This window comes from Rhinoraja longicauda, chromosome 33, assembly GCF_053455715.1.
Source record: "Rhinoraja longicauda isolate Sanriku21f chromosome 33, sRhiLon1.1, whole genome shotgun sequence".
Taxonomy (NCBI): Eukaryota; Metazoa; Chordata; class Chondrichthyes; order Rajiformes; family Arhynchobatidae; genus Rhinoraja; species Rhinoraja longicauda.
In genome coordinates, this window is record NC_135985.1 from 27178123 (window position 1) to 27197289 (window position 19167).

At 45.8% G+C, this 19167-nt stretch overlaps 1 protein-coding gene across 1 annotated transcript in view; it reads right to left on the reverse strand.

The window, feature by feature from the left end:
- The window catches only part of agbl1 (AGBL carboxypeptidase 1), a 312383-nt gene that overhangs the window by 227775 nt on the left and 65441 nt on the right, over positions 1-19167 (reverse strand). Inside the window, exons 10-11 of the mRNA XM_078427109.1 lie at positions 18912-19028; positions 6151-6776 (exon numbers count right to left, since the gene is read on the reverse strand). Coding sequence (XP_078283235.1) covers positions 6151-6776; positions 18912-19028 — 743 coding nt within the window. The remainder of the gene's footprint in view (positions 1-6150; positions 6777-18911; positions 19029-19167) is intronic.

Consider the following 19167-nt stretch of genomic DNA (forward strand, 5'->3'; position numbering starts at 1 on the left):
TCAATAACCAAAGTCTGTCGTCTCTCTTTTGCTCTGGTTTATTTTCACCCACATGTTTAGACCGGAATGTTGTATCCTTATTGTATTGATGTGTTATGCTTTATTCTTAATTGTTAACTATATGCGTTGTCATTTGTGAGCGGAGCACTAAGGCACATTCCTTGCATATGCACATACTTTGCCAATAAACATTCATTCATTCATTCATTCACTCATTCATTCATTCATTCATTCATTCATTCATTCATTCATTCATTCATTCATTCATTCACTCATTCATTCATTCATTCATTCATTCATTCATTCACTCATTCATCATTCATTCATTCATTCATTCATTCACTCATTCATTCATTCATTCATTCAAGAACAGACCCTTCAGCCCACAACGTCTGAGCCGAATATAATGCCAAGACCATCACTCATCTACCTGCACATAATAATAATAATAATAATAATAATAATAAAAATTTATTTTTTATAGCGTTTTTCCAAATGCTCAAAGACGCTTTACAAAAACAGTCAAGACATAAAATCAAACAGACAAACTATCCTGACGGAGAAGCGGCAAACAAACAGCGTCAGCGTCCTCTCACGTCAGGGTCCAGCAGTAGACAATAAAGAACACAAGACACACAATTACAATTTTTAACACAAACAGCCATCACAGTGATTGCTCCAGGCACACCCTCACTGTGATGGAAGGCAAAGAAAAGTCTTATCTCCTCCTCATTCTTCTCCCGTGGTGCCACGAGGTGATCGAGGCTCCCGACTTTTGAAGCCCCCACCGGGCGATGGAAAGTCCCAGGGCCGAGCTGAGCAGGCCGATGAAGGTCCTGAGCCCCCACCGGGCGATGGAAAGTGCCGCGGCCAGGCCACGCAGGGCGATGAAGGGCCTGCGAGCGGGTCAATCAAACCTCGCGCTTCGGGGCGGTCAAAGCTGCTACGGCTGGAGCTCCCGAAAGCCGGTCGCCAGCCAGGGACCTGCAAACTCCCGATGTTGCGGTCTGCAGGGCCCACGGCCGAAGCCTCCGAGATGGTAAGTCCAGGCCCTGCGACCGGAGTCTTCAAGGTCGATCCCAGCTGGAGGCCGCCGACTCCACGGTGTTAGGCCGTAGCACGAACGGAGACACAACACGGTAAAGGTCGCATCTCCATCTCGCATCTCACATAATCCATATCCCTCCATTCTCTGCATATCCACATGGATATCCAACAAAGACACTAATGTATCCGTGTCAAACACCACAGCGGGTTCCAAGCATCCCCGCACATCTCCTTTAAACTTTACCTCATTCACCTTAAAGCTTTGCTCTCTAGTATTTGATTTTTACATTCTGGGAAAAAGATTCTGCCTGGGTACCCTATCTAAGCCTCTATAAATTAATAAACTTCTACCTGGACTCCATGTAATCTCCGGTGTTCCACAGAAAACAATCCAAGTCCGTCTAACCTATCCCTGTAGCTAATAGCCACTAATCAGACATCATTCTGGTAAACCTCCTCTGCACCCTTTCCATCCGCAATCCACATCCGCAAAGAGAGCAACTGGTGTCAGAGAAACATAGAAAAATAGGTACAGGAGTAGGCCATTCAGCCCTTCGAGCCATTCAATATAATTGTGGCTGATCATCTAAAATCACTATCCCGTTCCTGCTTTTCCCCCATATCCCTTGATTCCTTTAGCACTAAGAGCTCTCTCTCTTGAAAACATCCAGTGAATTGGCCTCCACTGCCTTCTGTGGCAGAGAATTCCACCCTGGCAAACTGGTAATCAACAAACAGAGCAAGTCAACTGATGCCTTTCAGCAGACAATGAAAGGGGGAGCCTATGTTCCCAACAACCTGGTTACTGATGCAGAAAACCAGTCAGTCCCAATGTATTGCAGTTTTAATCAGGCAAGATCTGAGATGAAATTAATTGTTTTTAACAACAGTGTTGCTTTTGATGACTTTTGCACGAACTCTTTGAAAAATCTGAGGCCAACGTGGATGTGCTCGAGAGACTGGAGTCATGTTTAACTGGAAGAAGGAAGTTGTGGGTGTTGCAGGTTAATCACTTTCACCTCCCAGTTTGTTACATAGGTGACAAGGGCAGCTGCATTGACGTAGCTAGAGGTGCCCTTCAATAATCTTGCCTCCACTGTAAGGTCAGTGAATACTGAGTTCAGATCCATTCGCTAATCTTCAGACAATGGAATAGAGTGTGCCCACTATCAGCTAGACCCAAGTCACATCTGGTGTGGGGCTGATAAATGGCAGGAGGCAGACTGCGACTATCTCCAGCAAAACAGACTGTAATTAATTCAATACTTGCATTGCCAATACTAACACTGTCCAGATAACTAGAGAGACCACCAATGCCACCAACATGGAACAGAGACTGGCTGTCTACATCTGAGACTTACTTAGACTTCCCAAAGCCTATCCACCACCTACAAGGACTGCGATAACACAAACTCCACGTGCCTGCCTGTGCAAAGCTGCAAGAATGCCACAAATGTGTGACACCATCTGGAACAAAGCCGTCTAGTTAATCAAAATCGATGTGCTTAAACATTCACCTGCTTCAGGAGAGGTACAACATAACTTCAGTGTTTCTTCACAACTTTTCCTCTCCCACTACCTCCTGCACTCAGAAGAACAAGATAAGCCAATGATAGACACAAAAAGCTGGAGTAACTCAGCAGGGCAGAAGGACCCAAAACATCACCCATTCCTTCTCTCCAGACATGCTACCTCTCCTACTGAGCTACCCCAGCTTTTTGTATCTATCTTCGGTTTAAAACAGCATCTGCAGTTCCTTCCTACAAGATAAGCTAATGGATGGGAATACTGTTCAAGTGAAAGTGCTGTTCATGTTAAGGTAATGACACGTCATTGCTACAGTTCTGGAGTGCAGCTTCTGACAAAGTATTCACATATATATAAAATCATGAGAGGAATAGATCGAGTAGACCCACAGAGTCTCTTGCCCCGAATCAGGAAATCGAGAACCAGAGGACATAGGTTTAAGCAGAAGGGGGAAAGATTTCGTAGAAACCTGGTGGATCTATGGAACAATAGACAATAGACAATAGGTGCAGGAGTAGGCCATTCAGCCCTTCGAGCCAGCACCGCCATTCAATGCGATCATGGCTGATCACTCTCAATCAGTACCCCGTTCCTGCCTTCTCCCCATACCCCCTCACTCCGCTATCCTTAAGAGCTCTATCCAGCTCTCTCTTGAAAGCATCCAACGAACTGGCCTCCACTGCCTTCTGAGGCAGAGAATTCCACACCTTCACCACTCTCTGACTGAAAAAGTTCTTCCTCATCTCCGTTCTAAATGGCCTACCCCTTATTCTTAAACTGTGGCCCCTTGTTCTGGACTCCCCCAACATTGGGAACATGTTTCCTGCCTCTAATGTGTCCAATCCCCTAATTATCTTATATGTTTCAATAAGATCCCCCCTCATCCTTCTAAATTCCAGTGTATACAAGCCCAATCGCTCCAGCCTTACAACATACGACAGTCCCGCCATTCCGGGAATTAACCTAGTGAACCTACGCTGCACGCCCTCCATAGCAAGAATATCCTTCCTCAAATTTGGAGACCAAAACTGCACACAGTACTCCAGGTGCGGTCTCACCAGGGCCCGGTACAACTGTAGAAGGACCTCTTTGCTCCTATACTCAACTCCTCTTGTTATGAAGGCCAACATTCCATTGGCTTTCTTCACTGCCTGCTGTACCTGCATGCTTCCTTTCATTGACTGATGCACTAGGACACCCAGATCTCGTTGAACTCCCCCTCCTCCTAACTTGACACCATTCAGATAATAATCTGCCTTTCTATTCTTACTTCCAAAGTGAATAACCTCACACTTATCTACATTAAACTGCATCTGCCATGTATCCGCCCACTCACACAACCTGTCCAAGTCACCCTGCAGCCTTATTGCATCTTCCTCACAATTCACACTACCCCCCAGCTTAGTATCATCTGCAAATTTGCTAATGGTACTTTTAATCCCTTCGTCTAAGTCATTAATGTATATCGTAAATAGCTGGGGTCCCAGCACCGAACCTTGCGGTACCCCACTGGTCACTGTCTCCCATTCCGAAAGGGACACATTTATCCCCACTCTTTGCTTTCTATCTGTCAACCAATTTTCTATCCATGTCAGTACCCTACCCCCAATACCATGTGCCCTAATTTTGCCCACTAATCTCCTATGTGGGACCTTGTCGAAGGCTTTCTGAAAATCGAGGTACACTGACTCTCCCCTGTCAATTTTCCTAGTTACATCCTCAAAAAATTCCAGTAGATTTGTCAAGCATGATTTCCCCTTCGTAAATCCATGCTGACTCGGAATGATCCTGTTACTGCTATCCAAATGCTCAGCAATTTCGTCTTTTATAATTGACTCCAGCATCTTCCCCACCACTGATGTCAGACTAACTGGTCTATAATTACCCGTTTTCTCTCTCCCTCCTTTCTTAAAAAGTGGGATAACATTTGCTATCCTCCAATCCACAGGAACTGATCCTGAATCTATAGAACATTGAAAAATGATCTCCAATGCGTCCACTATTTCTAGAGCCACCTCCTTAAGTACCCTGGGATGCAGATCATCAAGCCCTGGGGATTTATCAGCCTTCAGTCCCATCAGTCTACTCAAAACCATTTCCTGCCTAATGTGGATTTCCTTCAGTTCCTCCATCACCCTAGGTTCTCCGGCCCCTAGAACATTTGGGAGATTGTGTGTATCTTCCTCAGTGAAGACAGATCCAAAGTAACGGTTTAACTCGTCTGCCATTTCTTTGTTCCCCATAATAAATTCCCCTGCTTCTGTCTTCAAGGGACCCACATTTGCCTTGACTATTTTTTTCCTCTTCACGTACCTAAAAAAACTTTTGCTATCCTCCTTTATATTATTGGCTAGTTTACCCTCGTACCTCATCTTTTCTCCCCGTATTGCCTTTTTAGTTAACTTTTGTTGCTCTTTAAAAGTCCCAATCCTCTGTCTTCCCACTCTTCTTTGCTATGTTATACTTCCTCTCCTTAATTTTTATGCTGTCCCTGACTTCCCTTGTCAGCCACAGGTGTCTCTTACTCCCCTTAGAGTCTTTCCACCTCTTTGGGATAAATTGATCCTGCAACCTCTGCATTATTCCCAGGAATACCTGCCATTGCTGTTCTACCGTCTTCCCTGCTAGGGCTGCCAGAGGAGGTAGTTGAGGCTGGGACGATCCCAACATTTAAGAAACAGTTAGGTACATGGATAGGACAGGTTTGGAGGGATATGGACCAATGGCAGGCAAATGGGACGAGTGTAGATTGACATGTTGGTCGATGTGGGAGGGTTGGGCCGAAGGGCCTGTTTCCACACTGTGACTCTGTGATACTATGACTCTCTCCGAAGGAATTGCTGCACTTCCCTCCACACCACACCTTGCTGCTGCTTTTGTTTGGGAGCTGGTGTGAAGCCACCTGTCCCTCTCACCAATGAAAAGAAGAAATGTTGTTTTACTAAAGCAACCCAGATTACTGCTGGCAGGTGTAAATGCAGCAAAGCAAATGTCTGAATAAGTGTCCTAACCTGAAATGTCACAGGGTAGGATTTGTGTAAGTGGCTTTTTTATGGTTGGTGTGGACAAGGGTGGGCAAAGGCTCTGTTTCCATCCTGCAAGGCTCCATGGTACAGGAAATTGGGACACCTGATGGACTAGTTATGTGCGGAACAAGAGTGTGGTTCCTGTGTATAGCACAAGTAACTGGATTTAGCCATAGCCTCAGAATAAAAGGACGTACCTTTGGAAAGAAGATGAGGAGGAATTTCTTGAGTCAGAGGATGGTGAATCTGCGGATTTCATTGCCGCAGAAGGCTGTCAAGGCCAAGTCAATGGATATTTTTAAGGTGGAGATTGAGATTCCTGATTAGTACAGGTGTCAAGGGTTTTGGGGAGAAGGCAGGAGAATGGGGGTGAGAGGGAAAGATAGATCAGCCACGATTGAATGACGGAGAAGACTTGATAGGCCGAATGACATAATTCTGCTTCTGCTAGAACATGTGCACTTAAGAACTTCTTACAGAGAATAACAGTGGAAATTGTCTTTACAATTCAACAAACATTACAATGAACTTCATAACAGCAGCGACTTACCTTTGACCTCCGCACCACCGACCCACCAGTGGCTCCTGAGAGTGTGGCGGTGCATGACCCCAATAATCTGGAAACGCCAAGGTTTTATAATTAGCCACTGACTTTGTTTCCTGGGCCTTGATGGTGTAAATATACGGGTCGTGGAAAGGAATTAGTTTCTTGCAGATTTTTAGAAGTTTATGTACAGAATTCTGACACTCGTGCTCTCCACCAATGGCCCAACTTGGATTGGGGGCTCCACCATGTTTCTCACAAGCACCACTCTGTTCTTGGGGGCTGTGTGAACCTGTGTTTATTCTCAATAGGTCTGCACCACCCTTCTGAATGTTCAAATGCATTTGTTTCATTTTATCCTTTGAATGGTTCGTGATGCTGGGTTGAGCTGGATGTGTGCAATGTTTATTTGGCAATCCTTTGGGTCCATCTTCCCCCCCAATGCCAGATGTGGATGCAGATGTTCGATGAGTTCTGCTTCTAAACGGGTTGTGTGGCTTTGGTGAATCTTTCCCAAAACCAAGTTTGTGCCACACTCTGGTGTCCTTCTGATGTAGGGGAGCCGATGGTGTGAAGACCATGGAACAGGGTGCGTCCTCACCTTGGAGACTTTGGTCGTCCGTGTCTGAATCCTGAAGTGATCAAAATGTAAATATAAATTAGTTAGATTTCTCCACCCCCCCCCCCCCCCCACTACAATTAATCTGAGGACGGATCCCAACCCAAACCATCGCCTATCCATGTTCTCCAGGGATCCCGACCCAAACCATCGCCTATCCATGTTCTCCAGGGATCCCGACCCAAACCATCGCCTATCCATGTTCTCCAGGGATCCCGACCCATACCATCGCCTATCCATGTTCTCCAGGGATCCTGTCTGATCTGTTGTTACTCCAGCACTTTTTTTAAGTTCATAACACGGGGGGGTGGGGGAACCGTGTTATGAACTAACACCGTGGAGTCGGCGGCCTCCAGCTGGGATCGACCTTGAAGACTCCGGTCGCAGGGCCTGGACTTACCATCTCGGAGGCTTCAGCCGTGGGCCCTGCAGACCGCAACATCGGGAGTTCGCAGGTCCCTGGCTGGCGACCGGCTTTCGGGAGCTCCAGCCGTAGCAGCTTCGACCGCCCCGAAGCGCGAGGTTTGATTGACCCGCTCGCAGGCCCTTCATCGCCCTGCGTGGGCTGGCCGCGGCACTTTCCATCGCCCGGTGGGGGCTCAGGACCTTCATCGGCCTGCTCGGCTCGGCTCGGCCCTGGGACTTTCCATCGCCCGGTGGGGGCTTCAAAAGTCGGGAGCCTCGATCGCCTCGTGGCACCACGGGAGAAGAATGAGGAGGAGATAAGACTTTTCTTTGCCTTCCATCACAGTGAGGGTGTGCCTGGAGCAATCACTGTGATGGCTGTTTGTGTTAAAAATTGTAATTGTGTGTCTTGTGTTCTTTATTGTCTACTGCCGGACCCTGACGTGAGAGGACGCTGGCGTTATTTGTTCGCCGCTTCTCCGTCAGGATAGTTTGTCTGTTTGTTTTTATGTCTTGACTGTTTTTGTAAAGCGTCTTTGAGCATTTGGAAAAGCACTATAAAAAATAAATGTTTATTATTATTATTATATTATTATAAGTTCATAAGCGAAAGGAGTAGAATTGGCCATTCGGCCCATTAAGTCTACCCCGCCATTCAATCACGACTGGTCTATCTTTCCCTCTTAACCCCGTTCTCCTGCCTTCTCCCCATCACCCCTGACACCTGTACTAATTAAGAATCTATATATCTCCGTCTTAAAAATATCCATTGACTTGGCCTCCACAGCCTTCTGTGGCAATAGATTTCACAGATTCACCAAATATTTGTTAGTTACTTATTTGGAATCAAGAGAAAGTTGTTGAAGTTTGATTGATTGCACGGTTATAACAATATTTGCAATATCCAAACTTTATATCCAGAAAATAGCTCTGTCGTCTTGGTACACTATTTAGTGTTCTTACTCACAAAGGCAGCATGACAGGAATGACCAACCTGCAAACATTCTTTATTGAAGGCAGTTGACAAGCAGCTAACAGCAGTGGGTGGTACAACAATGTAACAGACGTCATACCACACCTTTCACTCAGCTTTTAAAAAGATATACTCACATTTACTTTGGAAATTCCAAAATGAATTTGGGAGAGATCATGTGATGGAAGTATAGATATGTATACTTTTTATGATATGTATCTATACTTATGTATAGATACATGTATAGATATGTATCTATACTTCCATCACATGATCTCTCCCAAATTCATTTTGGAATTTCCAAAGTAAATTGCTGGCCAGAACATGGGATGTGTGGGATCTTGATCACCTAGGGAGAAAGCAGACTGGAATTGATTGAAACAGGTCCTTCGACTAACCAAGTCCACTCTGATCATCGATCACCCGTCCACATTAGTTCTATGCGTAAGAAGGAACTGCAGATGCTGGTTTAAACCAAAGATAGACACAAAGTGCTGGAGTAACTCAGCGGGACAGGCAGCATCTCTGGAGAGAAGGAATGGGTGACTTTTGGGGGCGACACCCTTCTTCAATCTGAAGAAGGGTCTCGACCCAAAACATCACCCATTCCTACTCTCCAGAGATGCTGCCTGTCCCGCTGAGTTACTGCAGCATTTTGTGTCTATCTTTACTTTAGCTCTATGTTATCTCACTTTCGCAGCCACTTTCTGCACACTAGGGGCAATTTACACAGGCCAATTAACCTACAAGCCCGCATGCCTTTGGGATGTGACACTTCTCCCTCCACTCTCCCTTCTGCTAAGAGAGCGTGTGGTGCACAGTGCCAGAGCACACACAACCTCTCCACCTCCACTCTCCCTCTGCTAAGAGAGGTGCCAGAACACACACAACTTCTCCACCTCCACTCTCCCTCTGCTAAGAGAGCACGTGGTGCAGTGCCAGAACACACACAACCTCTCCACCTCCACTCTCCCTCTGCTAAGAGAACACGTGGTGCAGTGCCAGAACACACACAACCTCTCCACCTCCACTCTCCCTCTGCTAAGAGAGCACATGGTGCAGTGCCAGAACACACACAACTTCTCCACCTCCACTCTCCCTCTGCTAAGAGAGCGCGTGGTACACAGTGCCAGAGCACACACAACCTCTCCACCTCCACTCTCCCTCTGCTAAGAGAGCACGTGGTGCACAGTGCCAGAACACACACAACCTCTCCACCTCCACTCTCCCTCTGCTAAGAGAGGTGCCAGAACACACACAACCTCTCCATCTCCACTCTCCCTCTGCTAAGAGAGCGCGTGGTGCACAGTGCCAGAGCACACACAACTTCTCCAAGCCCGCCTTCCTGCTGCAGACTAAATATTTTACCAGACAATAATGAAATGAACATGCTTTTAACCAACTGGGGACAGTCTCTCTGAAGTATCTGGTGCAGAAATGTCGATGTTTTACTATGGTTGTTAGAATAAGAAATTGTCAATAAAATCCCACTAACCTTTTTTCATTTAATTTAATCTAATTAATTCTGATTAACGGACTCCACAATTATGCTACTTGGATTCATTATAAAGCAGTATGGCAAGCACTTAATTTAAGAATAAATGTTTTTCCAGACAACAGTGAAACTAATCAGGAGAACTATTTAAATGAATTTGACAGAATCCTCATCACAGACTCCCCATTGGACTAATTAATTTCCAACTCAATGACATTTTGCTCGAGCAGATTCCTATATTATTCATTAATTTAAAAATAAAGTACCTACATCTCACACTTACTCAACATTATCATTTGCAAGATAACAAGACAATGGGCAGTGGAATAGTTCCCTGGCAACAGACGTCAGTCAGCAGGTCAACCCTTGCTACTGTTGTGTGATCCCAAGACAAAGACAGACAATTCAGAATTATTCACTTCCGTACAATTTCAACCCTGCTAGGATTGTGAAATTTACATCTCGTTCAAACAATCCTCTTTTATTGTGCCCGGATTTGTGCTTGCTGCGTCACGGCATGCTCAGTGCCTCTGGTGACAAATCCAGCAGATGTCAGTCATCAGAACATTGGTACCTTCACCTAGGCACCAATGCTTCAATGTCGCAAGTAAATCGCTGCTCTGCTTACACAGGTCGCAGGTTTAGTCTCATGGCTGGAATCCTGCAGGATATCGTTGTCGTAGCCTAGTCATAGAGTCATACAGCAGGGAAACAAGCCTTTCGGCTCAAAATGCTGACCAAGATGCCTCATGTAAGCTGGCCCCATTTGCCCGCATTTAGCTCATATCCTTCTAAGCCGTTCCACTCTATGTACCTCTCCACGATACATGTCTCTTAAATGGTGTTCTAGTAACTGCCTCAAACACCTCCTCTGGCAGCTCGTTTCACATCCTCTGCGTGAAAATGTTGCCCCTCAGGGCGGCAGTGGCTCAGCGGTAGAGTTGCTGCTATACTGCGCCAGAGACTCAAGTTTGATCCTGACTACCGGTGCTGGTTGTATGTAGTTTATACCCTCTCCCTACAAACTCCATGCAAGCTGCACTAGTCGTGACCATGTGGGGTTTCTCTGGGTGCTCCGGTTTCCTCCCACATTCCAAAGACATGCATGTTTGTAGATTAATTAGCTTCTGTAAATCATCCGTAGTGTAGGCTAGAAGTAGTATATGGGTAATCATTGGTCGGCGTGGACTTTGTGGGCCAAAGGGCCTGTTTCCACGCTATATCTCTAAACAAAACTAAACTGGTTCCAATTAAATCTAAACCGTATGTCTCCGGTTCTCGATTCCTTTACCCTTTTGTAAAAGACTCATTCACCGTGCATGGAAGAAGCTTCTTTGCACTTCCTCTAATTGTGATATTCCAGATGTGAACCACAAGAGAGTGCCCATAATTACATGCAGATGACAGAACCTCCCAAATAGTGAGCTCCATCACAAGGGCAATAGGCACATGGAATCAGTAGCACCTCCAGCTTCCTGATATGGAGACACATCGCCTCCATTCATCAGAGCTGGGTCTGAAATCCTGAATCCCAATAACTAGTACCTTCACCAACAACAACCACAAGTTCATTTGCACCTTCTATTTCTGAATCTTCTCCCCATTTAGAAAATAGTCTTTGTCTTATTCATTTTACCAAAGTGCATGACCACACTCTTTGCTACGCTGTATTCTACGCTATGCCATTCTTTGCCCACTCTTCCAACCTGTCCAAGTCCTTCTGCAGACTCCCTGCTTCCTCAACAATACTTGCCCCTCTACCTATCTTCATATCATCCATAAACTTGGCCACAAAGGCATCAAAGTCGCCCGTCAGGTTCAGTTTAAATCTTTCCCCTCTCACCTTCAACCTATGTCCTTTGGTTATTGATTACCCTACCTGGGTAAAAGACTGTATTCACCCTTAGGATTTTATACACCTCTGCATTGCTCCACCGTCTCCTGCGCACTAAGGAACGATGTCCTAGCCTACCCAACCTGTAACTCAGTCCCATGAGTACTGGCAACATCTTCATAAATCTCTCCTGCACTCTTGCTAGCTTAATGCTATTTTTCTTATAGCTGGGTGACCAAAACTGAAGACAAGGTTTTAAGTACAGTTCCATCAAAGGCTTGTAAACTGTAACATAACATCCCAAATTCTACCCCTAGTACACCGACTGATGAAGGCCCACATGTCAAAAATGGTTTTCACCACCCTGTTCATTGTTCATTCAGGCACTTGCACTTCTAGATCCCTCTGCTCTGCAACACTACCCAGGCCCCTACTGCTCACAGTGAAGGTTCTGCCCTGGTTTGTCTTCCCAAAATGCAACATCTGACGTTAACTTGAATTAAACGCAATTCCTCCAGCCCACTTGCCCAGCTGATGAAGTTCCTATTGTGATCATAGAACATAGAATATTGAACAATACTGCATCAGAGGCCCTGAGACCCACAACATCTGTGCCAAACATGAGTCCAAGATCAATTATCTGCCTACACATAATCCCTATCCCTCCATTCGCTGCACATCCATGTGCCTTTACAAAAGCCTCCTGAATACTACTATTATATCTGCCTCAATCACTACCCCCAGCAACACATTCCACGCACTCGCCATCCTCTGTGTAAAAAAACTTGCCTCACATGTCTCCTTCAAACTTTCCCCTTCTCACCTTAAAGTTTTGGTCCCAGGTACTTTCCCCTGCAACCGCAGAAGATGCAACACCTGTCCCTATACCTCCCCCCTCGACTCCATCCAAGGACCCCGACAGTCTTTTCAGGTGAGGCAGAGGTTCACTTGTGTCTCCTCCAACCTCATCCACTGAATTTTTCTGCTCTGGAATTCTCTGCCACAGGCCAATTCACTGGATGTTTTCAAGAGAGAGTTAGATTTAGCTCTTCGGGCTAAAGGAATCAAGGGATATGGGGAAAAAGCAGGAACAGGTTACTGATTATTGATGATCAGCAATAATCATATTGAATGGCGGTGCTGGCTCGAAGGGCCGAATGGCCTACTCCTGCACCTATTTTCTATGTTTCTATGTCTATGTTTCTATCCGTTGTCCCAGGTATGGACTTTTATACGAGACCAAGAGCAGTCTCGGTGATCGTTTTGCTGAACACCTCTGCTTAGTCCACCTAAACCTAGCTGATTACCATCTCCTAGCTAACAACGATTTATTCTACATTTTCCTTGATCTCCATCATCTATGTCTCGTTTTCACATCTTGCACTTCCTTATCTCTGCCTATCCCCTGACTCAGTCTGAAGAAGGGTCTCGATCCAAAGTGTCACTCATTCCTATCCATGATGCTACCTGCCACGTTGAGTTACTCTAGCATTTTGTGTGTATCTTTGGTTTAAACCAGCATCCTTCCTGTACCACATGCCTTCTTGTGTTGCCACTCAGGGAGTTATGGACTTGGACCCCAAGATCCCTCTGCACATCAGAGATCCCTCTGACCATCACAGCTACTCATTCTAGTCCCAGCAGCTGGAGCTACAGAAGTGGTCAGGATCCTTGGACAGGTACATTGATGAGGAAGGTTTCGAGGGATATTGGCCAAACGCGGGCAAATGAGACTGGCTTAGATGGGGCACCTTGGTCAGCATGGACGAGTTGGGCTGAAGGGCATGTTTCCTTGTAGTATGACTCTATGACTCTATGACCTGACTGTCCATCCCAGTTGAGGTTTCTTTTGCCAAGTCTGTTCCCGTGTGCAGTCTGACAAGCAACAATAGGACATAAGTTCCCAGCCACATAATCTCCATTATCTTCCAGGTAAGTTTCTGATATGAAGCTTGAGCTTCTTAGCCACATCCCTTTGACAAGCCAAAGACAGGCAAAGTGTAAAAGTAAAACTTGTAGTAAGTATCGCAACGTGTCACGGGATACTTGACACAATATGGTACAACCTGTGTGCTTGGTGCACACTCAGCAACCCGATTAACACGTTGATCGCCTTCAGCCCTCGTCTTTGTGTATTATGTCCAGACCATCAAAAGTTGTCTTCTTTGAGCATTACGTCCAGACCATGAGAGGGGATCTTATCGAAACGTGTAAGATTATTAAGGGGTTGGACACGTTAGAGGCAGGAAACATGCTCCCAATGTTGGGGGAGTCCAGAACAAGGGGCCACAGTTTAAGAATAAGGGGTAGGCCATTTAGAACGGAGATGAGGAAAAACTGTTGAATTCTCTGCCTCAGAAGGCAGTGGAGGCCAATTCTCTGAATGCATTCAAGAGAGAGCTAGATAGAGCTCTTAAGGATAGCGGAGTCAGGGTGTATGGGGAGAAGGCAGGAACGGAGTACTGATTGAGAATGATCAGCCATGATCACATTGAATGGCGGTGCTGGCTCGAAGGGCCGAATGGCCTACTCCTGCACCTATTGTCTATTGTCTATTGATTAACACACTGATCTACTAAACCGACAATAGTTGGCTTGGTGTATAAATATCCTGTTGTGCCGACTAACGTTGGAGATGTGATCACAGCTTTGGAGAAGCATCTCCCCCTAGCGCAAGTAAAATAAACCAACTACTGACAGTTAATGATTCGAGTCCTTGAGTCTTATTACGGGTCGAGACTTTGAAGGAAGCTGGGACAGTCCCTCTGGGACAAGGCAGGGATTACAGTACTGACGCCTACACACACACGCATGCAACTCCTCAACTTTTAATTCATTTCAATAAAGTAATAAGTCCCTAATCATAAATTGTGAATGAATGAGAATATAATCTAGGAATTCAAAAGATATCAAACTCAACAGATGAATGTTATAACATTTTACATTCCCGATTGAATTAAACCTAATTATTCTGTTTAATGAATATCAGTTTTTAAATTGGGGTTATTTTCTTTTCCACATATACAGCATCTCCTTCTTCAGGATTGGTGCAACTGTGCATAATACCAATTAAATCCTACACTGCGGTAAAAAATTGAAATGTTAATTGTGTGGTTTAACAGTTGCAATCTCATGCCAATTACATACAATGGTGTGTACAATGAAAAGGAATTAAAAGAAAATTTCAAAGAACATCGAACAGTACTTCATGGGAACAGGCCCTCAGCCTACAACGTGAACATGATGCCAAGATAAACTAATCTCATCTGCCTTCACATCATCTCATATCCCTCCATTCACTACATATCTGTGCCTATCTAAAATCCAGTAGCTCATTCCAAATCCAACAACGCGTGCCAGGCCACTCTCTGTGTAAAAATCCTACCCACACATCTTCTTTAAACTTTGCCCCTCCCACCTTGAAGATGTGCCCTTTATTCCTTAACATTTCTACTGTGGAACAGGTTCAGACTGTCTACCTCACACGCACTTCAACACTTTAATAACGTTCAGTTTCTAGGCCCCCATTCACACATCTTTACCATGGATGTCTAGACCCTCGACACCTTCATGCCCCACCAACAAGGTTTCAAGCCCTCTGTTTCTTCCTTCAAAAGAGAGCCAACCAAGCTCCATCTACTAACACTCTCCTCCACCTGGTGAACCCTCTCCTCCGCCTGGTGAAGGCTCTTCTCCGCCTGGTGAACACTCTCCTCCACCTGGTGAACCCTCTCCTCCGCCTGGTGAACCCTCTCCTCCGCCTGGTGAACACTCTCCTCCAGCTGGTGAACCCTCTCCTCCACCTGGTGAACCCTCTTCTCCACCTGGTGAAGGTTCTCCTCCACCTGGTGAACCCTCTCCTCCGCCTGGTGAAGGCTCCCCTCCGCCTGGTGAACACTCTCCTCCACCTGGTGAACCCTCTCCTCCGCCTGGTGAACCCTCTCCTTCACCTGGTGAACCCTCTCCTCCACCTGGTGAACCCTCTCCTCCGCCTGGTGAACCCTCTCCTCCGCCTGGTGAACACTCTCCTCCACCTGGTGAACCCTCTCCTCCACCTGGTGAACCCTCTCCTCCACCTGGTGAACCCTCTCCTCCACCTGGTGAACCCTCTCCTCCGCCTGGTGAACCCTCTCCTCCGCCTGGTGAACACTCTCCTCCACCTGGTGAACCCTCTCCTTCACCTGGTGAACACTCTCCTCCACCTGGTGAAGGCTCTCCTCCGCCTGGTGAAGGCTCTCCTCCACCTGGTGAAGGCTCCCCTCCGCCTGGTGAACACTCTCCTCCGCCTGGTGAAACTTGTTCTCACCGTCAATAACTTCTCTTTTGACTCCTCTCACTATTTCCACGTTAAAGGTGCAGCCATGAGTACTCGTATGGGACCCAGCTCTGGGCTACACCACACGATCCATGTTCCAAGTGCACACTGGCACCATACCCCAAATCTTTCTCCAAATCTTTATCCTGCTTTTCAAGAAAGGAGCGAGAGAGAAAACGGGGAATTACAGACCAGTTAGCCTGACTTCGGTGATGGGGAAGACGCTGGAGTCAATTATTAAAGAGGTAATAATGGTGCATTTGGATTGCGGTAAAAGGATAAGTCCAAGTCAGCATGGATTTATAAAGGGAAATCATGCTTGACTAAACTTCTGGAATTTTTTGAGGATGTGACAAGTAAAATGGATGAAGGGGAGCCAGTGGATGTAGTGTATCTGGACTTTCAGAAAGCCTTTGATAAGGTCCCGCAGTGGAGATTGGTGAGAAAAATTAGAGCACATGGCATTGGGGGTAGGGTGTTGACATGGATAGAAAATTGGTTGGCAGACAGGAAGCAAAGAGTAGGAGTAAACGGGTCCTTTTCAGAATGGCAGGCAGTGGCGAGTGGAATGCCGCAAGGCTCGGTGTTGGGGCCGCAACTGTTTACCATATATATTAATAATTTGGATGAAGGAATTAGAAGTAACACTAGCAAGTTTGCAGATGACACAAAGCTGGGTGGCAGTGTAAACTGTGAAGAGGATGTTAGGAGGTTGCAGGGTGACCTGGACAGATTGAGTGAGTGGGCAGATGCATGGCAAATGTGGTATAATGTAGATAAATATGAGGTTATCCACTTTGGCGGCAAAAACAAAGAGGCAGATTATTATCTCAATGGTGTCAGGTTAGGTAAGGGGGAGGTGCAGCGAGACCTGGGTGTCCTTGTACACCAGTCACTGAAGGTTGATGTGCAGGTACAGCAGGCAGTGAAGAAAGCTAATGGCATGTTGGCCTTCATAACAAGAGGATTTCAGTATAGGAGTAAAGAAGTTCTTCTGCAGTTGTATAGGGCCCTGGTAAGACCCCATCTGGAGTATTGTGTACAGTTTTGGTCTCCTAATTTGAGGAAGGACATCCTTGTAATTGAGGCAGTGCAGCGTAGGTTCACGAGATTGATCCCTGGGATGGCGGGACTGTCATATGAGGAAAGATTGAAAAGGCTTGTATTCACTGGAGTTTAGAAGGATGAGAGGGGATCTTATAGAGACATATAAAATTATTAAAGGATTGGACAAGCTAGATGCAGGAAAAATGTTCCCAATGTTGGGGGAGTCCAGAACTACGGGCCACAGTCTTAGAATAATGGGGAGGCCATTTAAAACTGAGGTGAGAAGGAACTTTTTCACCCAGAGTTGTGAATTTGTGGATTTCTGTGCCACAGAGGGCAATGGAGGCCAAATCACTGGATGAATTTAAGAGAGAGTTAGATAGAGCTCTGGGGGCTAGTGGAATCAAGGGATATAGGGAGAGGTTGGGCACAGGTTACTGATTGTGGATGATCAGCCATGATTACAATAAATGGTGGTACTGGCTCGAAGGGCTGAATGGCCTCCTCCTGCACCTATTTTCTATGTTTCTATAGAGGTCCTTCTGTAATTGTATAGGGCCCTGTTGAGACCACATCTGGAGTATTGTGTGCAGCTTTGGTCTCCTAATTTGAGGAAGGACATCCTTGCTATTGAGGGAGTGCAGCGTAGGTTCACGAGGTTAATCCCCGGGATGGCGGGACTCTCATATGAGGAGAGACTGGGCTCGTATTCACTGGAGTTTAAAAAGATGTAAGGGGATCTAATAGAGACGTATACAATTAAAAAGGGACTGGACAGGCTAGATGCAGGAAAAATGTTCCCAATGTTGAGGGAGTCCAGAACCAGGGGGCACAGTCTAAGAATAAAGGGGAGGCCATTTAAAACTGAGGTGAGAAGAAATGTTTTCACCCAGAAAGTTGTGAAATTGTGGAATTCTGTGCCGCAGAGGGCAGTGGAGGCCAAATCACTGGGTGAATTTAAGAGAGATTTTTGATAGAGCTCTAGGGTCGAATGGAATCAAAGGTTGTGGGGAGAAGGTTGGCACAGGTTACTGATTGTGGATGATCAGCCATGATCACAATGAATGGCGGTGCTGGCTCGAAGGGCCAAATAGCCTCCTCTTGCACCTATTTTCTATGTTTCTATGTTTACACCGATGACTGCATCAGGGCTGCCTCCCACACCTGTGCAGAACACATCGATTTCATTATCTTCACCACTAACTTCCATCCTGCCCTCAAATTCACTTGGACTTTCTGATTTCAGGTCAAAATGCTGGATCAGGGCTATGATGGAGATTCACACAAAGGGTGGTGGGTGTATGGAACAAACTGCCAGAGGAGGTAGTTGAGGCAGGGACTATCCCAACGTTTAAGAAACAGTTAGATAGGTACATCGATAGGGCAAGTTTGGAGGGATATGGACCAAGCGCAGGTAGGTGGGACTAGTGTTGCTGGGACATGTTGGACGGTGTGGGCAAGTTGGTCTGAAGGGTCTGTTTCCACACTGTATCACTCTCTGACTCTAAGGTAGCCGGTGTACAGAGAGGTGAGTGGTGAGAGAGGCAGAGGGAAGAATGAGGGCTGATTAACTTCTGAAGAGTTGTTTTGTTATATTACTATGTTCACTTTCATAATTCTCTACACACATCCTTTTTAAGAACACCGAGTTTATTCGTGAACATGGACAGTGAACTGCAAGGCAATAAAACGCAGAGATAGATTCCATTTTACTGAGTAACAATGGGTTTAAGTATTATTACAAGGGCTAAAATTGGCAGAGTTTACAACTTCATTATCCCTCTAGGTTTCATACTGTTCACAAGAACAGATAAAATAATTGAGTCATACAGCACAGGAACACAACCTTCAGCCCAACGTGTGCATGCCGACCAAGACGCACCATCCATGTTGGTCCTATCTTCCTGCATTTGGCCCATATCCCTCTAAACCTTTCCTTTCTGATCATCGCATTGGAGTGTGACTAAAGCTGCAGATATTCACGTCACTATTAACTTGGATCATCAAGATATATTTATTTCACAACATAATTTAATATTAAAAGCAACAATTGAATGCCAGGAGGCTCCAATAACTCACCTGAAAATATCCAACAAGTTCTGGACAAAGTTGTTCATACTGTTTCAACTCCTCCACAGGTCTGTCAAGCTCAGGATTGGGTTGCAGTCTTGATAGATCTATCTCTAGATCATCTTCCTTAAATAAGAGGACATAATTTCAGGATTGAGCTGAATACTGGCACTTCTCTAGCACCTCATTACACTAAGATTGGTGAGATTACACTAAGCGCTTGGTGCAATTGTGACAGTGGCCATCACAAGAACTGAGACAGGCA